Source organism: Aquarana catesbeiana, linkage group LG09 (assembly GCF_042186555.1).
Source record: "Aquarana catesbeiana isolate 2022-GZ linkage group LG09, ASM4218655v1, whole genome shotgun sequence".
Taxonomy (NCBI): domain Eukaryota; kingdom Metazoa; phylum Chordata; class Amphibia; order Anura; family Ranidae; genus Aquarana; species Aquarana catesbeiana.
Window position 1 is genome coordinate 315,080,221 of NC_133332.1, and position 21,964 is coordinate 315,102,184.

The window sequence follows — 21,964 nt, forward strand, 5'->3', positions numbered from 1 at the left end:
TTGTGCTCCTCTGTGATGTAATCAGTGGCGTCATTAGGGGGTGGCTTTTGGGGCTATTGCCCCCCGAATCTGGGGCCCATAGTTCCGAGTCTCTGCAGGGGTCCCCATAGGGAGGGGAAGCTCTCTGGGGACCCTGATGTAAGTGGGGGGCTCTCTGGGGACCCCAATTTAATGAGGAGGCTCTCTGGGGACCCTGATTTAAGGGGGGGGCTCTCTGGGGATGCTGATTTAAGGGGGAGGCTCTCTGGGGACCCTGATTTAAGGGGAAGGCTCTCTGGTAACCCTAATGTAAGTGGGGGGCTCTCTGGGGACCCTGATGTAAGTGGGGGGCTCTCTGGGGACCCTGATTTAAGTGGGGGGGGCTCTCTGGTAACCCTAATGTAAGTGGGGGGCTCTCTGGGGACCCTGATGTAAGTGGGGGGCTCTCTGGGGACCCTGATTTAAGGGGGAGGCTCTCTGGGGACCCTGATTTAAGGAGAAGGCTCTCTGGGGACCCTGATTTAAGGGGGGGCTCTCTGGGGACCCTGATTTAAGGAGAAGGCTCTCTGGGGACCCTGATTTAAGGAGAAGGCTCTCTGGGGACCCTGATTTAAGGGGGGGCTCTCTGGGGACCCTGATTTAAGGGGGGGCTCTCTGGGGATATATACACACACGTATATTATATACATGTGTATGCCCACCCAAGCGTATGACTTTCTTTACGACGCTCTGTTTGCGTTTGTTCAGATAAAAGGCGGACCTTTTTCATGCACCATATATACATATACAGTGAGGGGGGAAATAAGTATTTGATTGGCTGCTAATTTTGTACGTTTGCCCACCGGCAGAAAAACGATCAGTCTATTATTTTAATGGTCAGTTTATTATAATGGTGAGAGATAGAATAACAACAAAAATATACAGAAAAAACGCATTTCAAAAAAGTTATAAATTGATTTGCATTTTAATGAGTGGAATAAGTATTTGATCCCCTATCAATCAGCAAGATTTATGGCTCCCAGGTGTCTTCTATACAGGTAACGAGCTGAGATTAGGAGCACTCCCTTAAAGGGAGTGCTCCTAATCTCAGCTTGTTCCCTGTATAAAAGACACCTGTCCATAGAAGCAATCAATCGGATTCCGATCTCTCCACCATGGCCAAGACCAAAGAGCTGTCCAAGGATGTCAGGGACAGGATTGTAGACCTACACAAGGCTGGAATGGGCTACAAGACCATCGCCAAGCAGCTTGGTGAGAGGGTGACAACAGTTGGTGGGATTATTCGCAAATGGGAGAAACACAAAATAACTGTCAATCTCCCTCGGTCTGGGGCTCCATGCAACATCTCACCTCGTGGAGTTTCAATGATCATGAGAACGGTGAGGAATCAGCCCAGAACTACACGGGAGAATCTTGTCAATGACCTTAAGGCAGCTGGGACCATAGTCACCAAGAAAACAGTTGGTAACACACTACGCCGTGAAGGACTGAAATCCTGCAGCGCCCGCAAGGTCCCCCTGATCAAGAAAGCACATGTACAGGTCTGTCTGAAGTTTGCTAATGAACATCTGAATGGTTCAGAGGAGAACTGGGTGAAAGTGTTGGTCAGATGAGACCAAAATCGAGCTCTTTGGCATCAACTCAACTCTCCGTGTTTGGTGGAGGAATGCTGCCTTTGACCCCAAGAACACCATCCCCACCGTCATACATGGAGGTGGAAACATTATGCTTTGGGGGGTTTTTCAGGACAGGACAACTTCACCGCATCAAAAGGGACAATGGACGGGGCCATGTACCGTCAAAATCTTGGGTGAGAACCTCCTTCCCTCAGCCAGGGCATTGAAAATGGGTCGTGGATGGGTCTTCCAGCATGACAATGACCCAAAACACACGGCCAAGACAACAAGAGAGTGGTTCAAGAAGAAGCACATAAAGGTCCTGGAGTGGCCTAGCCAGTCTCCAGACCTTAAACCCATAGAAAATATGTGGCGGGAGCTGAAGGTTCGGGTTACCAAACGTCAGCCTGGAAACCTTAATGACTTAGAGAGGATCTGCAAAGAGGAGTGGGACAAAATCCCTCCTGAGATGTGTGCAAACCTGGTGGCCAACTCCAAGAAACGTCTGACCTCTGCGATTGCCAACAAGGGTTTTGGCCACCAAAGTACTAAGTCATGTTTTGCGAAGGGGTCAAATACTTATTTCACTCATTAAAATGCACATCAATTTATAACTTTTTTGAAAAGCGTTTTTCTGGATATTTTTGTTGTTATTTTGTCTCTCACTGGAAAAATAAACCGACCATTAAAATTGTAGACTGATCGTTTCTTTGTCAGTGGGCGAACGCACAAAATCAGTAGGGGATCAAATACTTTTTCCCCTCCCTGTAGCTCAGAAGAAGTCAAGAAGCCATCATCGTGCTCGTATCATAACTCAATCGCTTTAAAATATATAGTATTGCCCCTTAAGAGACGGCACATTGACATCACCTCTGCCTACCTGGCTTTTCCTTCCACTTCCCGGTATTGTGTGTGACATCACTGACTCAACGCGTTTCGTCACATATCACATGTCTTTCTTGATGAAGGAGTTTTTAGCCCCTAAATCGTATTAAAGGTCTCTTTTAAACTTTTGTCGTGCAATAAAGACTTACTGGACTCATATTAAATTGGTGACACTCTCATCCTTTCTACATTCTTTAGCTAACTCGGGATAGACGGCTACATCTGAAAAATTTGGATTCCAAGCCCCATCATCTCGATATTCAGGTCCCCAGCGTGCACCAACATTTTTTTTTTTTTTCATTCAGGAAGCTGAGAAGAGTTGAAATTCCGTAATCATTGTTATTTTGTATCTACCATGTCCTTGTTAGTTGGGAAAGTACAAGGGGTGTTATTGTTCTTTGAACTCCCATAAATACAAAATTAGATCCAACGACATAACGATTGTTTTTTTTTAAACAGTTGCACATAAATCAGATAAATACTTTGTTACAAAGAACATGCAAACAGATTGTTAACAGTCACTTAACAAGCATGCAGATTCCAAAAGCAACAGCAATGAAAGAACGCAGGTTATAGAGAGCTGCGACTGAGGTGACCTCTCGGTTGCGTGGTGAAGCGCTTATTTGACGAGTGGAGTATTGGAATTGTGGAGGTCAGTGTCATGCTCGTAGGTAGGACATCACTTACCTCACAACGGACCCCACTGAAGCTTGAGTTGCAGATGCATTTGAAGTTGTTGACAGAGTCTTGGCAAGATCCACCATTAAGACACGGGTTTGGCTCGCAGTCATCGATATTAATTTCACACCTAGGAGGCCATAAACATCACATTGTAATGGTTAGATCTCCAAACATAGCAGTTCATAACCTTATTGCTCTCACCCGACCACGTCCATACAGTGCCTTGAAAAAGTGTTCATACCCCTTGAAATTTTCCACATTTTTTCATCTTACAACCAAAAACGTAAATGTATTTTATTGGGATTTTATGTGGATAGACCAACACAAAGTGTCACATAATTGTGAAGTGGAAGGAAAATGATAAATGGTTTTTGAATGCGCCATCCCTACAGTCAAGCATGGAGGTGGAAACATGATCCTTCTGAGCTGTTTCTCTGCTAAAAGGTACAGGCCGACTTTGCCGCATTGAGGGGCCAATGGATGGGGCCATGTATTGTAAAATCTTGGATGAGAACCTTCATCCCTCAAGCCAGAACACTGAAGATGGGTCGTGGATGGGTCTTCCAGCATGACAATGACCCAAAACATACCGCCCAGGTAACAAAAGGAGTGGCTCAAGAAGAAGCACACTAAGGGCATTGAGTGGCCTAGTCAGTCTCCAGACCTTAATTCTATAGAAAATTTACGAAGGGAGCTGAAACTTCGAGTTGCCAAGCAACAGCCAAGAAACCTTAAGGATTCAGAGAAGATCTGTAAAGAAGAGTGGACCAAAATCCCTCCTGAGATATGTGCAAACCTGGTCACCAACTACAAGAAACGTCTGACCTCTGTGCTCGCCAACAAGGGTTTCTCCACCAACTACCAAGTCATGTTTTGCTTGGGGATCAAATACTTATTTTACTCACTGAACTCCGTTTATAACATTTGTATCATGTGTTTTTTTCTGGATTTTTGGTTGATATTCTGTCTCTATCATATAAACTACACCTATGATAACAATGATAGACCCTTCATTTCTTTGTAAGTGGGCAAACTTACACAATCTGCAGGGGATCAAATCATTATTTTCCCCACTTTATATAGGCTCAACAAACTACCCAGGCCTCTTTTGAGCGACCTATAATCCCAAAACAACAGAATTTTAAAAAATATATATTTTTATTGAATACAGATAAAAAAGAATTTAGACAAAAGGTAAAATATCGCAATCATAATTTCACCAAGGGTATATATAACATATCTATATGTCACCACATGGCGATATCTTCAATATCAATCTGTCAATGGTGTTGGATCCCAACGCATTTCAACTCATAAAGAGTCTTCATCGGGGGTTAAGCAATGAAGCAGAAACCCAATGTTGTATAGTAAAAGAATCGGTGCACATCCATGGAAGACCCATAGATGTAAACCTGATATGATGCAAGGGGTGCCAAACACTGCCACACTCTTAAACAAGGAGGAACAAATCACCAGGTGCCAATGTATGAAAAGCACATAGGGATCCTCAGGGAGCAGCATCACATCACAGCCAGGCAGACAAATCAAAGGTCCTTGTATGTGCACCCATTCTTTTACTATACATCATTGGGTTTCTACCTCATTGCTTACCCCTGATGAAGACTTATCTTGAGTTGAAACGCGGAAAATTATGGTTGGTATCTGGTTGAGGGCTGCGCTGACTTTGGACTTGATGGACCAACACCAGCAGATGACATGGCTCTCCAAATCATCACTGACTGTGGAAACTTCAAACTGGACCTCATGTAACTTGGATTCTGTGCCTCTCCGCTCTTCCTCCAGACTCTGGGACCTTGAATTCCAAATGAAATGCAAACTTTTCCACAGTCAGTGATGATTTGGGGAGCCATGTCATCTACTGGTGTTGGTCCACTGTGTTTTATCAAGTCCAAAGTCAGTGTAGCCTTCTACCAGGAAATTCTAGAGCATTTCATGCTTCACTCTGCTGACCAGCTTTATGGAGATGCTGATTTCATTTTCCAGCAGGACTTGGCACCTCCCACACTGCCAAAACTACCAATACCTGGTCACATGATCATGGTATCACTGTGCTTGATTGGCCAGCAAAACTCGCCTGACCTTAACCCCATAGAGAATCTGTGGGGTATTGCCAAGAGGAAGATAAGAGACACCAAACCCAACAATTAGGATGATCTGAAGGCCGCTATCAAAGCAACCTGGGTTTCCATAACACCTCAGCAGAGCCCCAGGCTGATCACCTCCATGCCATGCCGCATTGATGCCGTAATTCACGCAAAAGGAGCCCCGACCAAGTATTTAGTGCATAATATACTGTACATGGACATACTTTTCACTAAGCCAACATTTCTGTATTAAAAATCCTTTTTTTTTTTAAATGTATTTATTTTTTTATTGGTCTTCTGTAATATTCTAATTTTCTGAGATACTGAATTTTGGGGGTGTCAGTCGCTGTAAGCCATAATCATCAAAATTAAAAGAAAGAAATGCTTGAAATATATCACTCTGTGTGCAACATCTATATAAAATATATGAGTTTCACTTTTTTAATTGAATTACTGGAAAAAAAAATTAACTTTTTGATGATATATATATATAAAAAATAATATATATAAAAATATAATATAATATAATATATATATATATATATATATATATATATATATATATATATATATATATATTATATATATATAATATATATATTATATATATATATATATATATATATATATATATATATATATATATATATAATATATCAATAAATCGTGTATAATAATAATAATATTCACATTTTTTGACATGCACCTGTGTATTACAATTAAGGAAGAAAAGCCTGAAATAAAAAAATAATTAATTAATTAAATAAAAAAAAAACAAAAACGAATGCAGCCACCACATCTAAGGACTTGCAAGTTGCAGTCTATATTACATTCTTGTTTTGGGTTTAGATATACATTAAGGAGCAGATCATTGGAGAACGCTTTCATGCAAGATACGAAGCACCGGTTGTGTTGACTTACCCCGGCGGCTCTTAGGAGAGCGATAAGCGTGTATTTACCTTTTCCCTTTGAAGCCCAGCGGGCAGGTACAGTTGGCTCCCCAGATTCCACCTCTACATTTGCCTCCATTAAGACATGTTACGTTAATACCGCACCGTGCTGGGGGGTAAGGCCACCTGATGGGAGAGAAGTATATAGAGAAGTGCATTGTGTGTGATACAAAACAACATAAATCCCAAAGTGATCCACATTGGGGGGTTTGATTTATTAAAACTGAAGAGCGCAGAATCTGGTGTAGCTGTGCATGGTAGCCAATCAGCTTCTAACTTCAGCTTGTTCTAATTAACCACCCGGAAAGTTTCCCCCCTTAATGACAAGGGCATTTTATGCGATACGGCACTGTTTTACTTTAACTAGTGTAAGGACCAGGCCTATTTTTCAGACTTGGTGTTTACAAGTTAAAATTTTTTTTTTTTTTTTTGCTAGAAAATTACTTAGAAACCCCAAACATTTTATTTATATATATATATATATATATATATATATATATATATATATATATATATATATATATATATTTTTTTTTTTTTTTTTCTTCAGACACCCTAGAGAATAAAAAAATCTCAATAAACGTATATTGATTGGTTTGCGTAAAAGTTATCGCGTCTACAAACTATGGGGTATATTCATTTAATTCTTATTTTTTAACTTTTCACTAGTAATGGTGGCGATCAGCGATTTTTTTTTTTTTTTAGCGGGACTGCGACATTGCGGTGGACAAATCTGACACTAACTGACACTTTTTGGGGGACCAGTGACACTAATACAGTGATCAGTGCTAAATAAAAAAATGCACTGCCACTGTACTAATGACACTGGCAGGGGAGGGGTTAACACCAGGGGCAATCAAAGGGTTAAATGGGCTCCTAGGGAGTGCTTTCCAACTGTGTGGGGGAGGTGCTTTGACTGGGGGAAGACAGAGATTGATGTTCCTGCTCAGCAGGAACACAAGATCTCCATCTTCCCCCTCTCACAGAACGGCGGTCTGCCTTGTTTACATAGGCAGACCGCCATTCTGCCTCTCTTCAGAACCATTGGCGTGTCCTGGCGGACTTGGCGTTGGCTCCTGCCGATTGGCTCCTGCTGTGTCCAATCCCAGCGGGTCGCCAGGGGCGCACGTGCCCCAGACCCAGTGCACAAAATCACGTACAGGTATGCGATTTCACGCAGGGGGGGCCGCCCTGCCACAGTATATCTGCGCGGGCGGTCCTTAACGGGTTAAGCTTTGGCAATAGTAACTGGAATCTGATTGGTTTCTATGCAGAGCTGCACCAGATTTTGGATTCTCCAGTTTTGGTAAATCAACCCCCATAGTTTGAATAAGTAGCTTTTTTACGGGTATTTAGAAGGCAACTGTTGTGAGATTTATGGAAGTATTGTAAGATACAAGGACCACCAGGAAATATACTTACTGGCAGTAATCTCCGATATAGGTAGCTGGGCATCGGCAGGTGTAGTTATTCAAGCCATCTAAGCAGGTCCCTCCATTCAGACACTGATGTTGTTGGCAGTCATCCACGTTGGTCTCACAGTTCTTACCAGTGTACCCGAGGAAGCAGTCACATCGATAACTGGCCTCCAGGTCCATGCACAGGCCATGAACGCAAGGCTCGGATTTGCAGTCATCGATATTTACTTCACATTGTGGTCCTTCCCACCCTTCCGGGCATGCACAGCTAAATAAATTAAAGTCATCCTGACATGTTCCACCATGGTGGCATTGAGCCCCCGAACAAACATCAGCTCCTCTACAACCCAAGGTTGGCGAATCTTGGCTTTTCCTAGCAAAGTGCTGAGGAAACTTCTGGTCTGCAAATGGAATGTAAAAACCTCCTATAGAAACTTGTCCGAGGCATCCAGTGTAATTCTCAGCCAGGACAATGGGCACGTCTTCAGTCAGGAAGCTCAGACTACCAGCGCTTCCCAGAGTCGTAATATCTTCGTTGTCGAAATGTATTATCCATTGAGGAGGCACATTTGTAGAGTCCTTCATCTTTACCAGAACCCTGTGCCACAAAGCATCAGAGACCTTTATTTCACCATTATAAATGACTCTCTCCACACTGTTTCCACTTTGTATATTGACATGCAGTTGGCCGTCATGAATGATGATGGAAATGTGGTCCGAATCTTTGGAGGCCTGGAGCAGAACAGCATTCTCATCTCTGGTTCTGAAATCCAGTGACACTGATGTAAGCTGTATATCCGATGAAATGTTGGAAGTGAAGACCACCGAGTTCTGTTCTTCAAAGGTTGCGTTGACTAGGCCTACAAATACAACATACATGACGTCAGGAGACCTCAGTGTGTATCTCATACACAGCATATACGGACCATTAGGGGTAGAAAGGGGTAGAAATCTGCAAAAGCTATTCCTTAAGTAGGGATGAGCTAAACTGCCCTGAGTTCCGTTCAAGGGGAGTTTGGCAAATGTTAAAGAGGTTCAGACGTACAACACCATTGAAATCAATGGAAGCATTGGGATAGAAGAACATAGAGTTCTGATCTTCAAAGACTATGTTGACTAGGCCTTCAAATTCAACATATATGACATAAGGGGACCTCAGAGTAGATCTCATACATAGACTGACCATTAGGGGTATAAAGGTGAAGATATCTGCATAAGCTATTCCTTAGAGCAGATCTTCACCCTTAGTGGGATGTTGCCTCCCCTCCACCCAGTGTCGGGGCAAGGTCATTTAGAGCCCAGGGGGAACATGCCAAACTGCCACCCCCCACCCCTTCCAAGGTGTATGAGCAATATGTGTCAGAAAAAATCCCCCCACAGAAACACTGAGCACTAATCTGCACGCTTACTCTTCAGCATAAATTCCTCCTCCAAGTACAAATCTGCCCTCCTGCTAAAATCCCCCCTCTCAGCACAAATCTTTGCCCCCCCATTCCCCAAATCCCTCACCCAAAAAAAAAAAATCACCCCTCCTAGCACAAGTCCTCTACCGCTACAATTTCCCCTCCTAGTACACATCTTCTCTACCCAACTTCAAATGTTCCCCTCGTAGCACAAATTCCCCCCCACCCAGCACAAATCTTCTTCCCCTCATCCCCCTACCAACACAAATCCCCATAAATCATCACTCTTAGCACTCCCCCCCCCAATTTGCCCTCCTAGAGCAATACCCCTGCCACCCCCCAAATCCCCCCTTCCAACACAAATCCCCCCCCCAATATCCTTGTGGTACCCCCCATCTCACATGATACCACAGTGCCCAGAGCAGCTGCCTCTCTTGCCCACTCCTTGCCCTGGCCCTGCTTCAACCCCTCCTCCCCTCCACTGTGCAAAGTGGGCTTTTTTTTTCTTTTTTGAAAATCCTTGCCCCCCCCCCAATGCACGTCATTTGCCTAGGCGAATAATGTGTAGTCTGCCCGCTGTGCACATATCCCAGGAGGAATAATCCTCCATTGAGAAAGGAGGGGGGAGGGGCCAGGCGGCATGTCATCGAGAGGCTGCCGGCTAAACCAAGAAGAGCCGGCAGCTTCTCAATGATCTCACCGAAGAAGATGCAGGACCGAGTGTGTGTGTGTGTCTGTGTGTCTGTGTGTGTGTGTGTGTGTGTGTGTGTGTGTAGAAAAAAAAAGTGGATCACAGCAGGACAATGCTGGATCCGCTGGGTGGGTTAGTACATTAAATGTACATTTAAATGCTTAAGGTGAAACATTAGAAATGACCAATTCCTTCAAATAACATGCCTGTGGGGTGCACTAATCATGCCCGTGAAAAGTACGCATCTCTGTAATATGCAGAAAGCGCCAGAAGAAAAAAACGAATTCTCAATGGACCCAGCGCTCACGACCAAACTCCTCGCTAAAATCATATAAGGGAAGGGGCAGGGATAGTGTTGATATCAATGACCAAATATGGCCATGGCCATATTAGGTCAACGTCATTGCCCTAATATGGCCAGTGACCATATGTGGGCAGTGATGTCATCGTCAATACTGCCCCTTGGCTTACACGGCCGGGGATTTCTGACCATGCAAGTCAATTGCGATGGTGCAGTTCGGGGGTTGCTAGGGGCACGGCGGGTGCTAACACTCACTGCTTCCCTAGTAAGTTTTGACAGTGGGGAGCTCACATACATAGAAGTGGTAAACTTACTGGCCAGTGACCATATTTGGGCAGTGATATCATCGCCATCACTGTCCCTTTGCTTACATAGACGGGGATTTCTGGCCATGTAAGTCAATAGTGATGTTGACATTAGGGGTTGCTAGGGGCACGGCGGGTGCTAGCACCCACTGCTTCCTTAGTAACTATTGACAGTGGGTAGCGGTCATATATAAAAGAGGTAGAATTACTGGCCAGTGACCATATTTGGGCAGTGATGTAATCATCATTACTGCCCCTTTGCTTACATAGCTGGGGATTTCTGGCCACGTGAGTCAATGGTGACGTTAGGGGTTGCTAGGGGCACGACAGGTGCTAGCACCCACCGCTTCCTTAGTAACTATTGACAGCGGGGAGCTGTCATATATAAAAGCGGTAGAATTACTGGCCAGTGATGTAATCGTCATTACTGCCCCTTTGCTTACATGGCTGGGGATTTCTGGCCACATGAGTCAATGGTGACGTTAGGGGTTGCTAAGGGCATGGCAGGTGGTAGCACCCACTGCTTCCTTAGTAACTATTGACAGTGGGGAGGTGTCATATATAGAAGCGGTAGAACTACTGGCCAGTGACCATATTTGGGCAGTGATGTCACTGCCATCACTGCCCCTTTGCTTACATGGCTGGGGATTTCTGGCTATGTAAGTCAATGGTGATGGTGGCGTTAGGGGTTGCTAGGGGCACGGCAGGTGCTAGCACCCACCGCTTCCTTAGTAACTATTGACAGTTGGGAACGGTAATATAAAGAAGCGGTAGAATTATATATATGATTTCCAGATCCCTCCAAACAGGGGGGCGAATAAAAAAAGTCCAGACCTTCGTCTGACTGCCCAAACAGCCAAAGTTCTGTCTGAACCTCCTGTAGGGTTTGGACCAAACCTTTGGCCCATCCCTATCCACAAGTAATAAATAATAACATACTACAAGGATGTATGATACAACACAGAACCATAGTGAATGTTCCATACATGTGTATCCTCCAGGGATGTCTTGACACACGTTATCTGCTGGACATGGTCTTCGATGGCACCACACAGGCTCTTCACATGTTGCTCCGGTAAAGTTGGCCGAACAAGTGCAGGTGAATTCATTCCAGGTCACAGCACAAGTGCCATCATTCTTGCAAGGGCCAGACTTAAAAAAAAAAAAAAAGGTAAACATATTGAGGAATATACAACCTAAAATTATAAAAAATTATGGAACTTTAGAAGCCAACAGCTTTTTATTGGTTGAACTAGATGGACTTGTGTCTTTTTTCAACCTGACTAATTATGCAACAGCAATAAGCGCATGATAAGTGTATATACTATTACTTTGCAGTTGAGTGAGATTGATCCTACAAAGGAATATTTCAGACAAAACGTTTGGGTTTGTATCTCATGTATATCTAAAAGACCCAACACCAGCAAAGGAACCTGATTTACGTGGTCCAACGCAGTGAAAAAACCCAAAGAGCTAAAACATGGTAGAGACAAAACAAACACATGTCCCAATGTTGAAGGGTGAACTTGGAAGGTCAAAACTCAGCAGCCCTCTTGCACCTTTAAGAAAAAGTACATTCGTTCAAAGACAGTGAGATGCACATTTTGGTTTGCAACCGGCATGAAAGAGTCCTATGTCACCAATGCCAATGATGGGGCACTATTGCTCCCACTGATACCAATGATGGGATACTATTCCTCCCACTGATACCAATGATGGGGCACTATTCCTCCTACTGATACCAATGATGGGGCACTATTCCTCCCACTGATACCAATGATGGGACACTATTCCTCCTACTGATACCAATGATGGGGCACTATTACTCCCACTGATACTAATGATGGAGCACTATTCCTCCCACTGATACCAATGATGGGACACTATTCCTCCCACTGATACCAATGATGGGGCACTATTCCTCCCACTGATACCAATGATGGGACACTATTCCTTCAACTAACACAAATAATGGGTCACTTTTCCTCCCACTGACACCAATAATGGGGCACTATTTCTCCCACTGATGCCAATGATGGAGCACTCTTCCGCCCATTGATACCAATTATGGGACACTATTCTTCCCACTGATACCAATGATGGGGCACTATTCCTTCCACTGACACTAATGATCGGCCACTATTCCTTCCACTGACACCAATGATGGGGTACTATTCCTCCCACTGTCACCAACAATGGGGCACTATTTCTCCCACTGCTACCAACTATTAGGCACAATTCCTTCCACTGAAACCAATGATAGGTCACTGTTCCTCTCACTAATGCCCATGATGGGGTATGGTATACTTTTATTGACGCCAGGGTATTCTCTACTCACACTGGCCATAGTCTGGCCCCCTCAAAGTCTGAAGAACAATAAAAACTGGCCCTTTGTTTAGAAATCTTGGAGACCCCTGCTTTAGAGGATAGAAAAAAGAAGGACTCGCCTTTCCTCCAAATTGGTGACATCAACTACCCACGAGGTCCTGGGAATGCTGAGTACTCCAAATCCAGCAAGAGCCGAAGCCCAGTGCTAGGAACATCTCAGCGTGATTTTGAGTGCTCTACATTGGATGACGTCACCACCTCACCTCAGCTCCATGGACAGAAGTTAAGGAATGGGTAGTATACTCAAATTTTTTTTCCCCGCAACCAATTTTTTTCTTCCAGCGGTTATGCAAAGGGGGGTGGGGGTGGGGGGGCAAATGTAAACAGCGTTCCATCCTAACATCTCTAGGACCACCCACCTGCTTAGGACTCTCAACAAGTACATATAGACAATATATAAACGTCTACATTGTATCAATACTCACTTTACATGTATCATCGGAAACACAATCCTTTGTAACATTGCTGATGGAAGGAACAGATGCAAAGTTTTCATCATCCATTGGGAACATCTCCAGACGATTGTCATTAATTCTTATATCTTGTAAACATCCTTTGAAATATCCCCCCCACTGATCAATATTCCCACCTGGGGGCATTCCCCCAGCAAGAACCGTGTCTCCTGCTGACAGTGATAGCGGTGGCAGCTGGTCCAGGTCTTCCTTGTTCTTCAGGCCACTGACAGAGACCAGACCTTCCTTGACCGATATACTGATCATGTGCCTCTTGCCATTGCTAACATATTCTCTTGATGCCATTTTTACTGACATTGCAGTAATATGAACATAACCAGATTTCAGGTAAGCTGTAAGGCTGTTCGTGCTTCCATTACCGATCTTCAACAAAAGGCCGTCCGGTTTGAGAGTCCTGATGAAAGCCGACACATTGAATGAATCTCCGATGTCCTTGGTGATGGCAAAGCTGGCATAGCTGGGCACCATCTCATGGAAGAAAGTAGCAGATGTATATTCTATGAAAAAGGTAAAATAAAATATTTTATTATCTTGAAGAAGAGGAGATCGAAAATCATTGTTTGTTTACAAGGAGAAATTATTTATTTTTCATAGGCAAGAGGAGATTACGGATTTATAGAGATGAAATATGATAACAGGTGGCAGATGGATGGAGCTACTTTTGCTAATTTAAAGTGAGCTTAAAAAGTAAACATTTGCTACGTTATACGGAACATCTAGAAGCATTAAAATGGTTGTAAATCTCGGAAATGAAAAATGAACAAAGCATATCTTACATTTTGCACTTGCCTCTACTCAAAGCACCTAATGTGATTTCTGTCGGCTCTCTCATTCCTGTGCTACCTACATAAGTCCCTTCTCAATGTCTATGCCAGTGGTCTCCAAACCGTGGCCCTTTGCTTGCCTTTACCCGGCCCTTAAAGGCATTATTCCTGCCACTGACACCAACAATGGTGCACTATTCCTCAGTCTGACCTCAACGATGGGCCAAAATTACTTCCACTGACAACAAAAGAGGGGACACTATTCCTCCCACTGACACCAACAATGGTGCACTATTCTTCAGTCTGACCACAACGATGGGCCAAAATTCCTTCCACTGACACCAAAGGATGGGACACTATTCCTCCCACTGACACCAACTATTTCTCCCCCTAACACCAAAGATTAGGCATGGTTTACTCCCACAGTCCACAGTCCAGCCCCCCTAAAGTCTGAAGGACAGTAAACTGGTCTTTTCTTTAGAAAGTTTGGAGACCCCTGGTCTATGCCAACAGAAGAATCTTGAGGGATGGGCCTGCCCTCTCCATTATGCAGCAGGCGATTGGCAGTCTCAGCTGTGCATGTTTCCTTATGAGACTGTATAAAAAGGAGGTGTGTCCATTCTCTCCACTCAGGTCTCAGATTACACCAGTGGTCTCCAAACCGCGGCCCTTGGGGCCAGATGTGGTACTTTGCTTGCCTTTATCCGGCCCTTGGAACACTATTCCTCCCACTGATATGAGACACTATTCTGCCAACTAACATCACTAATGAAGCACCATTTCTTGTACGGACACCAACAATTGGGCACTATTGCGCCCAATGATACCAACCATCGAGCAGTATTCTTCCACCCTGTTACCAAATTGGGTGATGTTTACTGTCCCATGGATGCCCAGAAAATTTCCACCCTTGAAGTTTGAAGGACAATAAACTGGCCCTTTATTTAGAACCTTTGGAAATCCCTGGATTACACCCAGCTCTGTGCTCTATGCCGTGCAGTGTGTGACATCAGATCTCCAACCCCTGCCTGCTGGAGATGAGAAATAGACTTTGATCTGTGCGTTTTACATGGCTGTAGAGGAGAGGGGCCTTAGATAAACAGGTAAAACTTACAATAGAAGGACTTGTTTCATCTCTGTGTATCACCTGAGGCCAGTCACTTCAGTGGGTTTATGTAAAGGCTTACAATCACTTTAATTGTGCCTATGCAGATCCTTGGAAATGTAAAAGGTGACTTGATTTCCTCCCTAAAAAATAGTGCACTTCCTGGTATGTGATGGTGCCTAGGCACTCCAATGCCTACAGCCTCATAGCTGTATATCTGCAGAGCAAGAGCTGAGGTTCTGCCTTCTTGGACTGCTAGTTTAAGGAGATTTGGAGTGAAATTTGATAAGGTCACTTTTATGCCACTCATTGTTCTCTTTGCCGGAGGCTCCTTGCTGGAAACAAAGCCCTGCCTTTATCAAGATGGCTGCCTCCATACAGAGGCTCAGTACAAAATAAAGGGTTGGTAGGTAGAGATGAGCTTGGGTGTCCTCCAAACTCATCTCAAGCTGAACTCCAAACCCATGCACTATTTTTGACTCCAATGAGCTGTGAATGATACTCATTGTATTAAAAAAAAGTTTGGCAGTTTGGCAGGAGATGAGTTTAGAGGATGCCCAAGCTTGTCTCTAATAGTAAGTCAATAAAGTGAACAGTAGGAAAAGAAAATACCGCTCCAGGTGAGTGATGGAACCAGGTAGGCTGCGGAATGGACTCCTCCCAGGGGTGCTGGCCTCGGCTCGCCGGCCGTGCAATGTGGATAAAAGGAACGGATGGCTGCACACCGAGGTAGTGATGAATCTCTTTATTGTAAAATCCGTAACTTGAATAACACCACAGGACAGGCAAACAGGTACAGGTAGATGCATTTCACACAGCGACGCAGTAGGGAGACCACAGGAATCTATAGTGATTTTGTTCCCTTTGTGCCTTTGATTTTTTTTTTTTTTAGCACAGCTTTCAGAGTTCAGTTACATTTTAAGACTAGGGATGAGCTGGATTCGGTCCCAGTTCAACAGAACCAGTGGGAAGCTGTCACTTGATTGCATCGCCGCCTGTCAAATCAGCTGTGGCTAGGGCATTCCCCATGCATGTTCACATGCAGGCCATACTAGATCAATGATGTCACCAGCATTCCCTCCCCTTTGCACAGGTGCAGTTGCAGGTTGGGGAATGCAGCTGGTTGGCCTGGCGGGGATGTGAACACGCGACAGCTTCCCATGGGTTTTGCCAAACCCGGACCTCACCCAGCTCACCCCTATTTAAAGCTGAACTAAACCTATGGATTCAATGGTTTCCAAAAACAGTTACATTCAAGGCATGCTGCAGTGGGGGGGGTTTAATGAATGAGTGGACCTTGCTTGTAGTGGAACTTTAAATCATCAAGGTGGAACTAAACCCTCCTATCCTTTACAGTCAAGGAAGCTCCCATTGTAAACCCTGATCTACAATCGCCATGGTGCTGTACATGTAAAAGGTTATAACACCAGCCATTTGATGGCTTGACAGTTCAGTTGAGCACACAAGCAACTGCAACAGTCGCCATTCATGGCATGCCTTGAATGTAACGGCTTTGGGAAACATGGATGGGTTTAGTTTCCGCTTTTAGTTGGATGCTGCACACATTCACAGTGCATTTGCCAAATCCCCAGCCTATGAGCTTGAGCCAACTGAGCTCCATGCTAGTGAGCGTAAAATTATTTTATTGGAGGTCGAGAGATATAGTTTAGCCAAAAAAACACGAGAGAGAGATGGTTTAGCCAAAAGATACGAGAGAGATGGTTTAGCCAAAACACATGAGAGAGATGGTTTAGCCAAAAAAACACGAGAGAGATGGTTTAGCCAAAAAAACACGAGAGAGATGGTTTAGCCAAAAAAACACGAGAGAGATGGTTTAGCCAAAAAAGAACAAAATGAAAAACGAGGAAAGAAACATAACTCCAACCTCCATTCTAGCTCGATGTGCTAATTGCTCCCCACAGATCAGAAATACAACAGTGGCTTTGAGGAGGGTAAGCACTCATGCCTTTGAACTTTGGCGTTTGTGGAAAAATTCAAAGAATATTCTGGTCGGCAAGGAAAACCGATAAATGGAACCCTTAGCAAACCAAGTCCAACCTTTCACTTGAAGCCCGTATGACCAGGCTAAAGCTGTCTGATTTTGGACATTTTAGGGCCAAAACCAGCTCACTGGTAAAGACAATTATGCTTTGGAAAAGTTTAAAAGGAAAAGAAGAAGAGGAGGACGAACAGAAATAGGGTGGGATGGACACAGCTGAAGAGAAAAAAGAAGAAAAGGACGACCAGGAACAAGTTGGATGTATACAGTTGACTGGAAAAGATGAAAAGGATGACCAGCATGGATACAGTTGATAGAAAAAAAATGACTGGTAAAAACAATTGAGCTTGGAAAAGTTGTAGGGAAAAATAAAAGGACAACCAGCAATTAACGGTGGATGGATGCAGCTAAAGAGAAAAGGAAAAAGGTAGACCAGGAACAAGGTAAATGGATGTAGATAAAGGGCAAAGAAAAAAAAAAAAAGATGACTAGCATGGAGACAGTTGACGGGAAAAGAAGAAAATGATGACCAGCAAAAAGGTGGAGGGATATAGCTGTAGGCACAAGAAGACAAACGACAACCAAGAACAAGGCAGATGGATACAGCTGAAGAGAATAGAAGAAAACGACGACCAGGAACAAGGTGGATGGATACAGTTAAAAGGAAAAGAAAAAAAAGGATGAAAAGCATGGATACAGTTGAAGTAAAAAGAAGAAAAGGAAGACCAGGAACAAATTGGATGGATACAGTTGAAGAGAAAAGGAGAAAATGACGACCAGGAACAAGGTGGATAGATACAGTTAAAGGGAAAAGATGAAAACGACAACCAGGAACAAGGAGGATGGATAAAGTTTGAAGGGAAAAGATGAAAAGGATGACCAGCATGGATACAGTTGGAGGAAAAAGGAGAAGAGGACCACTAGCAATAATGTGGATGGATACAGCTGAAGGGAAAGGAAGAAAAGGTAGACCAGGTACAAGGTGGATGGATACAGTTGAAAGGAAAGGAAAAGAAAAACAAAAGGATTGACCAGCAACAAAGTGGATGGATATTGTCCACAAATTCTGAACATGCTCTTGCCAAGGCCAGAGACACAAACAGAAGACAGATCATTCTGAAGAAACACTATCCGTGTAGTCACGAGGAGCTAGTGGTACTTAACGCTGGCTGTAGGCATATATCAGGGATATTCAATTAGCGGACCTCCAGCTGTTGCAAAACTACAACTCCCATCATGCCTCTGCCTCTGAGTGTCATGTTTGTGGCTGTTAGAGTCTTGCTATGCCTCATGGAACTTGTAGTTCTGCAACAGCTGGAGGTCCGCTAATTGCATATCCCCGACATATATTTTGCAGCATGACAGTGGGACTGAAAGTGATACTAAAGTCTCAGTTTTTTTTCTTTAAAAATAACAAACATGTAATGGTTTTGCACAGAGCAGCCCAGATCCTCCTCTTCTCGGGTCCCTCCCTGGCACTCCTGGCCCGTCTCTCTCCTGCCGAGTGCCCCCACAGCAAGCGGCTTGCTATGGGGGCACCCGAGCCGAGCCGCTGCTCCGTGTGCCTATTCAGACACGGCGCCGCGGTTCAGCCCCTCCCCCTCTCTCCTCATTGGCTCACTGACTTGAACACCTGCGGAAGCCAATGGCGCTACGCTTCTGTCTCAGCCAATGAGGAGGGAGAGTCCCGGGCAGCCGAGACACTCCAACGTCCCTGGATCAAGATGGGCTCAGGTAAGTAATTAGGGGTGCTGAGGGGAGCTGCTGCACACAGAAGGTTTTGTATCCTAATTCAGAGAATGCATTAAGATAAAAGAACCTTTTGACTTTACGACCACTTTAACTGCAAGCTACCCCTTATATGGGGACAGATGGGGTCCCTCGTTTGTGCTGGTAGTCCCCACCAGCGGGGTGTGTTCCTGATCATGTGATCACTGTGACAGCCAATCACATGATTGGGGAGCCCATTTAACACCTCCAACGTTACAAACCTTTGAAGGGCTGGCTCCTGCTAGCTGTAAAGGTTAATAATAATACTACTAATAATAATAATAATACTAATAATAATCATCAACAACTTGAAATCGTTATATATTCCCAATTTAGCTAAAAAAAATAAAAAAATAAAATGTCTTCTCTCATCTCCCAAGCAATCATACTCCTTTCTCATATACAAACAGTATTGCAACTGAAAGAAGCTATTCCATTCTCCAACTCCTGCTCCTACTGCCTTTATTACACTATATGGCCAAATGTTTGGGGACACCTGAACATCACAAATGTTTGTGGACACCTGAACATCACAAACGTTTGTGGACACCTGAACATCACAAACGTTTGTGGACACCTGAACATCACAAACGTTTGTGGACACCTGAACATCACAAACGATTGTGGACACCCGAACATCACAAACGTTTGTGGACACCCGGACATCACAAACGTTTATGGACACCTGGACATCGCAAATGTTTGTGGACACCCGAACATCGCAAACGTTTGTGGACACCCGAACATCGCAAATGTTTGTGGACACCCGAACATCGCAAACGTTTGTGGACACCTGGACATCGCAAACGTTTGTGGACACCCGAACATCGCAAACGTTTGTGGACACCCGAACATCGCAAACGTTTGTGGACACCTGGACATCACAAACGTTTGTGGACACACCTGAACATCACAAACGTTTGTGGACACCTGAACAGCACAAACGTTTGTGGACACCCGAACATCACAAACGTTTGTTGACACCCCTAAACATCACAAACGTTTGTGGACACACCTGAACATCACAAACGTTTGTGGACACCCGAACATCACAAACATTTGTGGACACCCGAACATCACAAACGTTTGTGGACACCTGAACATCACAAACATTTGTGGACACCTGAACAGCACAAACGTTTGTAGACGCCCGAACATCACAAACGTTTGTGGACACCTCAACACCGCACCTCTATGAGTTTGGATATCCTATGCTAGAACTATGGGCATTTATATGGAGTTGCCCCCCCCCCACCTCTTCGTTTGCAGCGGTAACAGCCTTCACCATTCTAGGAAGCCTTGCCACAAGATTTTAGGATGTATCTGCAGGAATTTTTATGTCCACTTTGTGAGGTATGTTGGATTAGAAGACCTGACTCACAATCCAATTCACCCCAAAGGTGTTCAGTAAAACTGAGGTCAGGGCTCTGAGTAGGTCACTTGGGTTCCTCTACAACAAACCCAGTAGGATTTGTGTACCTAAACTCAATAGTTTGGAGGGGTGTCCCCATAATTTTGGTCATCTAGCAAGAGTCTGTTTATGAATGACAAAAAATTTACATACTGTACCATACATGTATTCTATATTGCATTATTTGTATCCTGAAATTTGCAAAACACAGTCCTCATAAACATTTTGACAGCTATATTACTTAAATGTAGGGCATAGCATACACTATAGGACATAAAGACAAGTCATTTACTTACCTTGCAAGCAGGTTGGACCTGTGTATGGTCTGACGCAGTCACATTTATATCTGGTCCACAGGTCGATGCATGGTGACTGATGATGACACGGGTTGGGATCACACCAATCTGTTTTGTTACATCCGAGCTCCATATCAAAGGAGCTTCCTTGCCTTATATTCTGAGGCAGCAAGGTCTTCAAGTCAATTGTGAGATCTTGCATACAACCAGTGAAGTTTTTTCTGCTCAGTGTGTTGTTCAGCAGAGAGCCATGAGCAAGTCCACCAATGTACACCGTAGCAAACGATTCAGGGAGTCGAGAATCATGGCCATCGCCAAGGGCTTGAGCTTTGGAACAAGAACCATTAGTACAACCACCATGATGGACAATCAGCTCCAGAGTAGAATTCAAACGAACCCATGCTTCGTGCCAATGACCATCATCGACTCGGTGCTCCTCAATGACCAGGCGAGAGGAAGAATTCTGGTTTTGAAATAAAACTTGTAGCAATCCGTTATAAAGCTCAAGCATTAGGTAGCTGTCTTCATCCCCCCGATAAAGGAGGATCATGTTTGGTAAAGTTGTCCTAAACCTCACAGTCATATGGGCACTGTCTTCTTGAATACTCCTCTTGCTTCTGTTTGAGGCGTTTAGATCATAAATAATATACCCGCTGGAAGTGAAAGAAAAGGTGGTGGCAACAAAGCAGTGCACTCCATAAAACCCTGGCTGACACTTGCAGGTATAATCATGGACCTCCTGCTTGTATGTTGGGATACACATGGCATCATTTTGGCAACTGTGATTCAAACACCCTTGCAGCACCACAGAGCAGTTTTTACCACCCCATGTAATACCATCAAGCCCTGGATGAGGGCATCTACAGACATAGTCAGCAACTCCATCCAGACAAGTGGCACCGTTCTGGCAAGGGTTGTTTTCACATTCATCAACATTTACAGCACATAAGACACCTAAACAAAGAAAAAGAAAACAAAAATTACTCACAATTTTTAAATGTACGGGAAAAAGTGCGAGCACGAACTTCAAAAACTACACCCAACATAGAAGAGTTATGTGAAATATTGGCCTTAGCAGACTCAAAGATCTCTCCCTTATTAAAGGGTTTGTATAGTCATGAATCGAATTTACCTCCAAACCTCTCATCCCCTCTAGTTTAGGGGTCTCCAAACTTTTTAGTACGAGGGACTTCTGATGTGAATGGGGGCTCTGATGTGTTGGGGGGTTGGATGTGAAGTTATTTCTTGGGGTGTGTTTATTCGTTTATTTAAATACTATTAATTAATTTATAAATATCTTTTTTTTTTTTTTGCCCACAAATATCTGTAAAATATACAATGTGGCCCTCGTCTCCCCTTCACATAACCCCCCCCCATCACATCAGAGGTCCCCCTTCACACCAAAAGTCCCTCATCACCTCAGA

At 44.0% G+C, this 21,964-nt stretch overlaps 1 protein-coding gene across 1 annotated transcript in view; it reads right to left on the bottom strand.

Moving 5' to 3' along the window:
• Nucleotides 1–21,964, bottom strand: part of LOC141109035 (protein crumbs homolog 2-like) — a 107,685-nt gene that overhangs the window by 11,753 nt on the left and 73,968 nt on the right. The window contains exons 9-14 of the mRNA XM_073600989.1: nucleotides 20,541–21,494; nucleotides 13,148–13,692; nucleotides 11,321–11,486; nucleotides 7,639–8,494; nucleotides 6,226–6,342; nucleotides 3,168–3,288 (exon numbers count right to left, since the gene is read on the bottom strand). Of these exons, the coding sequence (XP_073457090.1) occupies nucleotides 3,168–3,288; nucleotides 6,226–6,342; nucleotides 7,639–8,494; nucleotides 11,321–11,486; nucleotides 13,148–13,692; nucleotides 20,541–21,494 (2,759 nt within the window). The remainder of the gene's footprint in view (nucleotides 1–3,167; nucleotides 3,289–6,225; nucleotides 6,343–7,638; nucleotides 8,495–11,320; nucleotides 11,487–13,147; nucleotides 13,693–20,540; nucleotides 21,495–21,964) is intronic.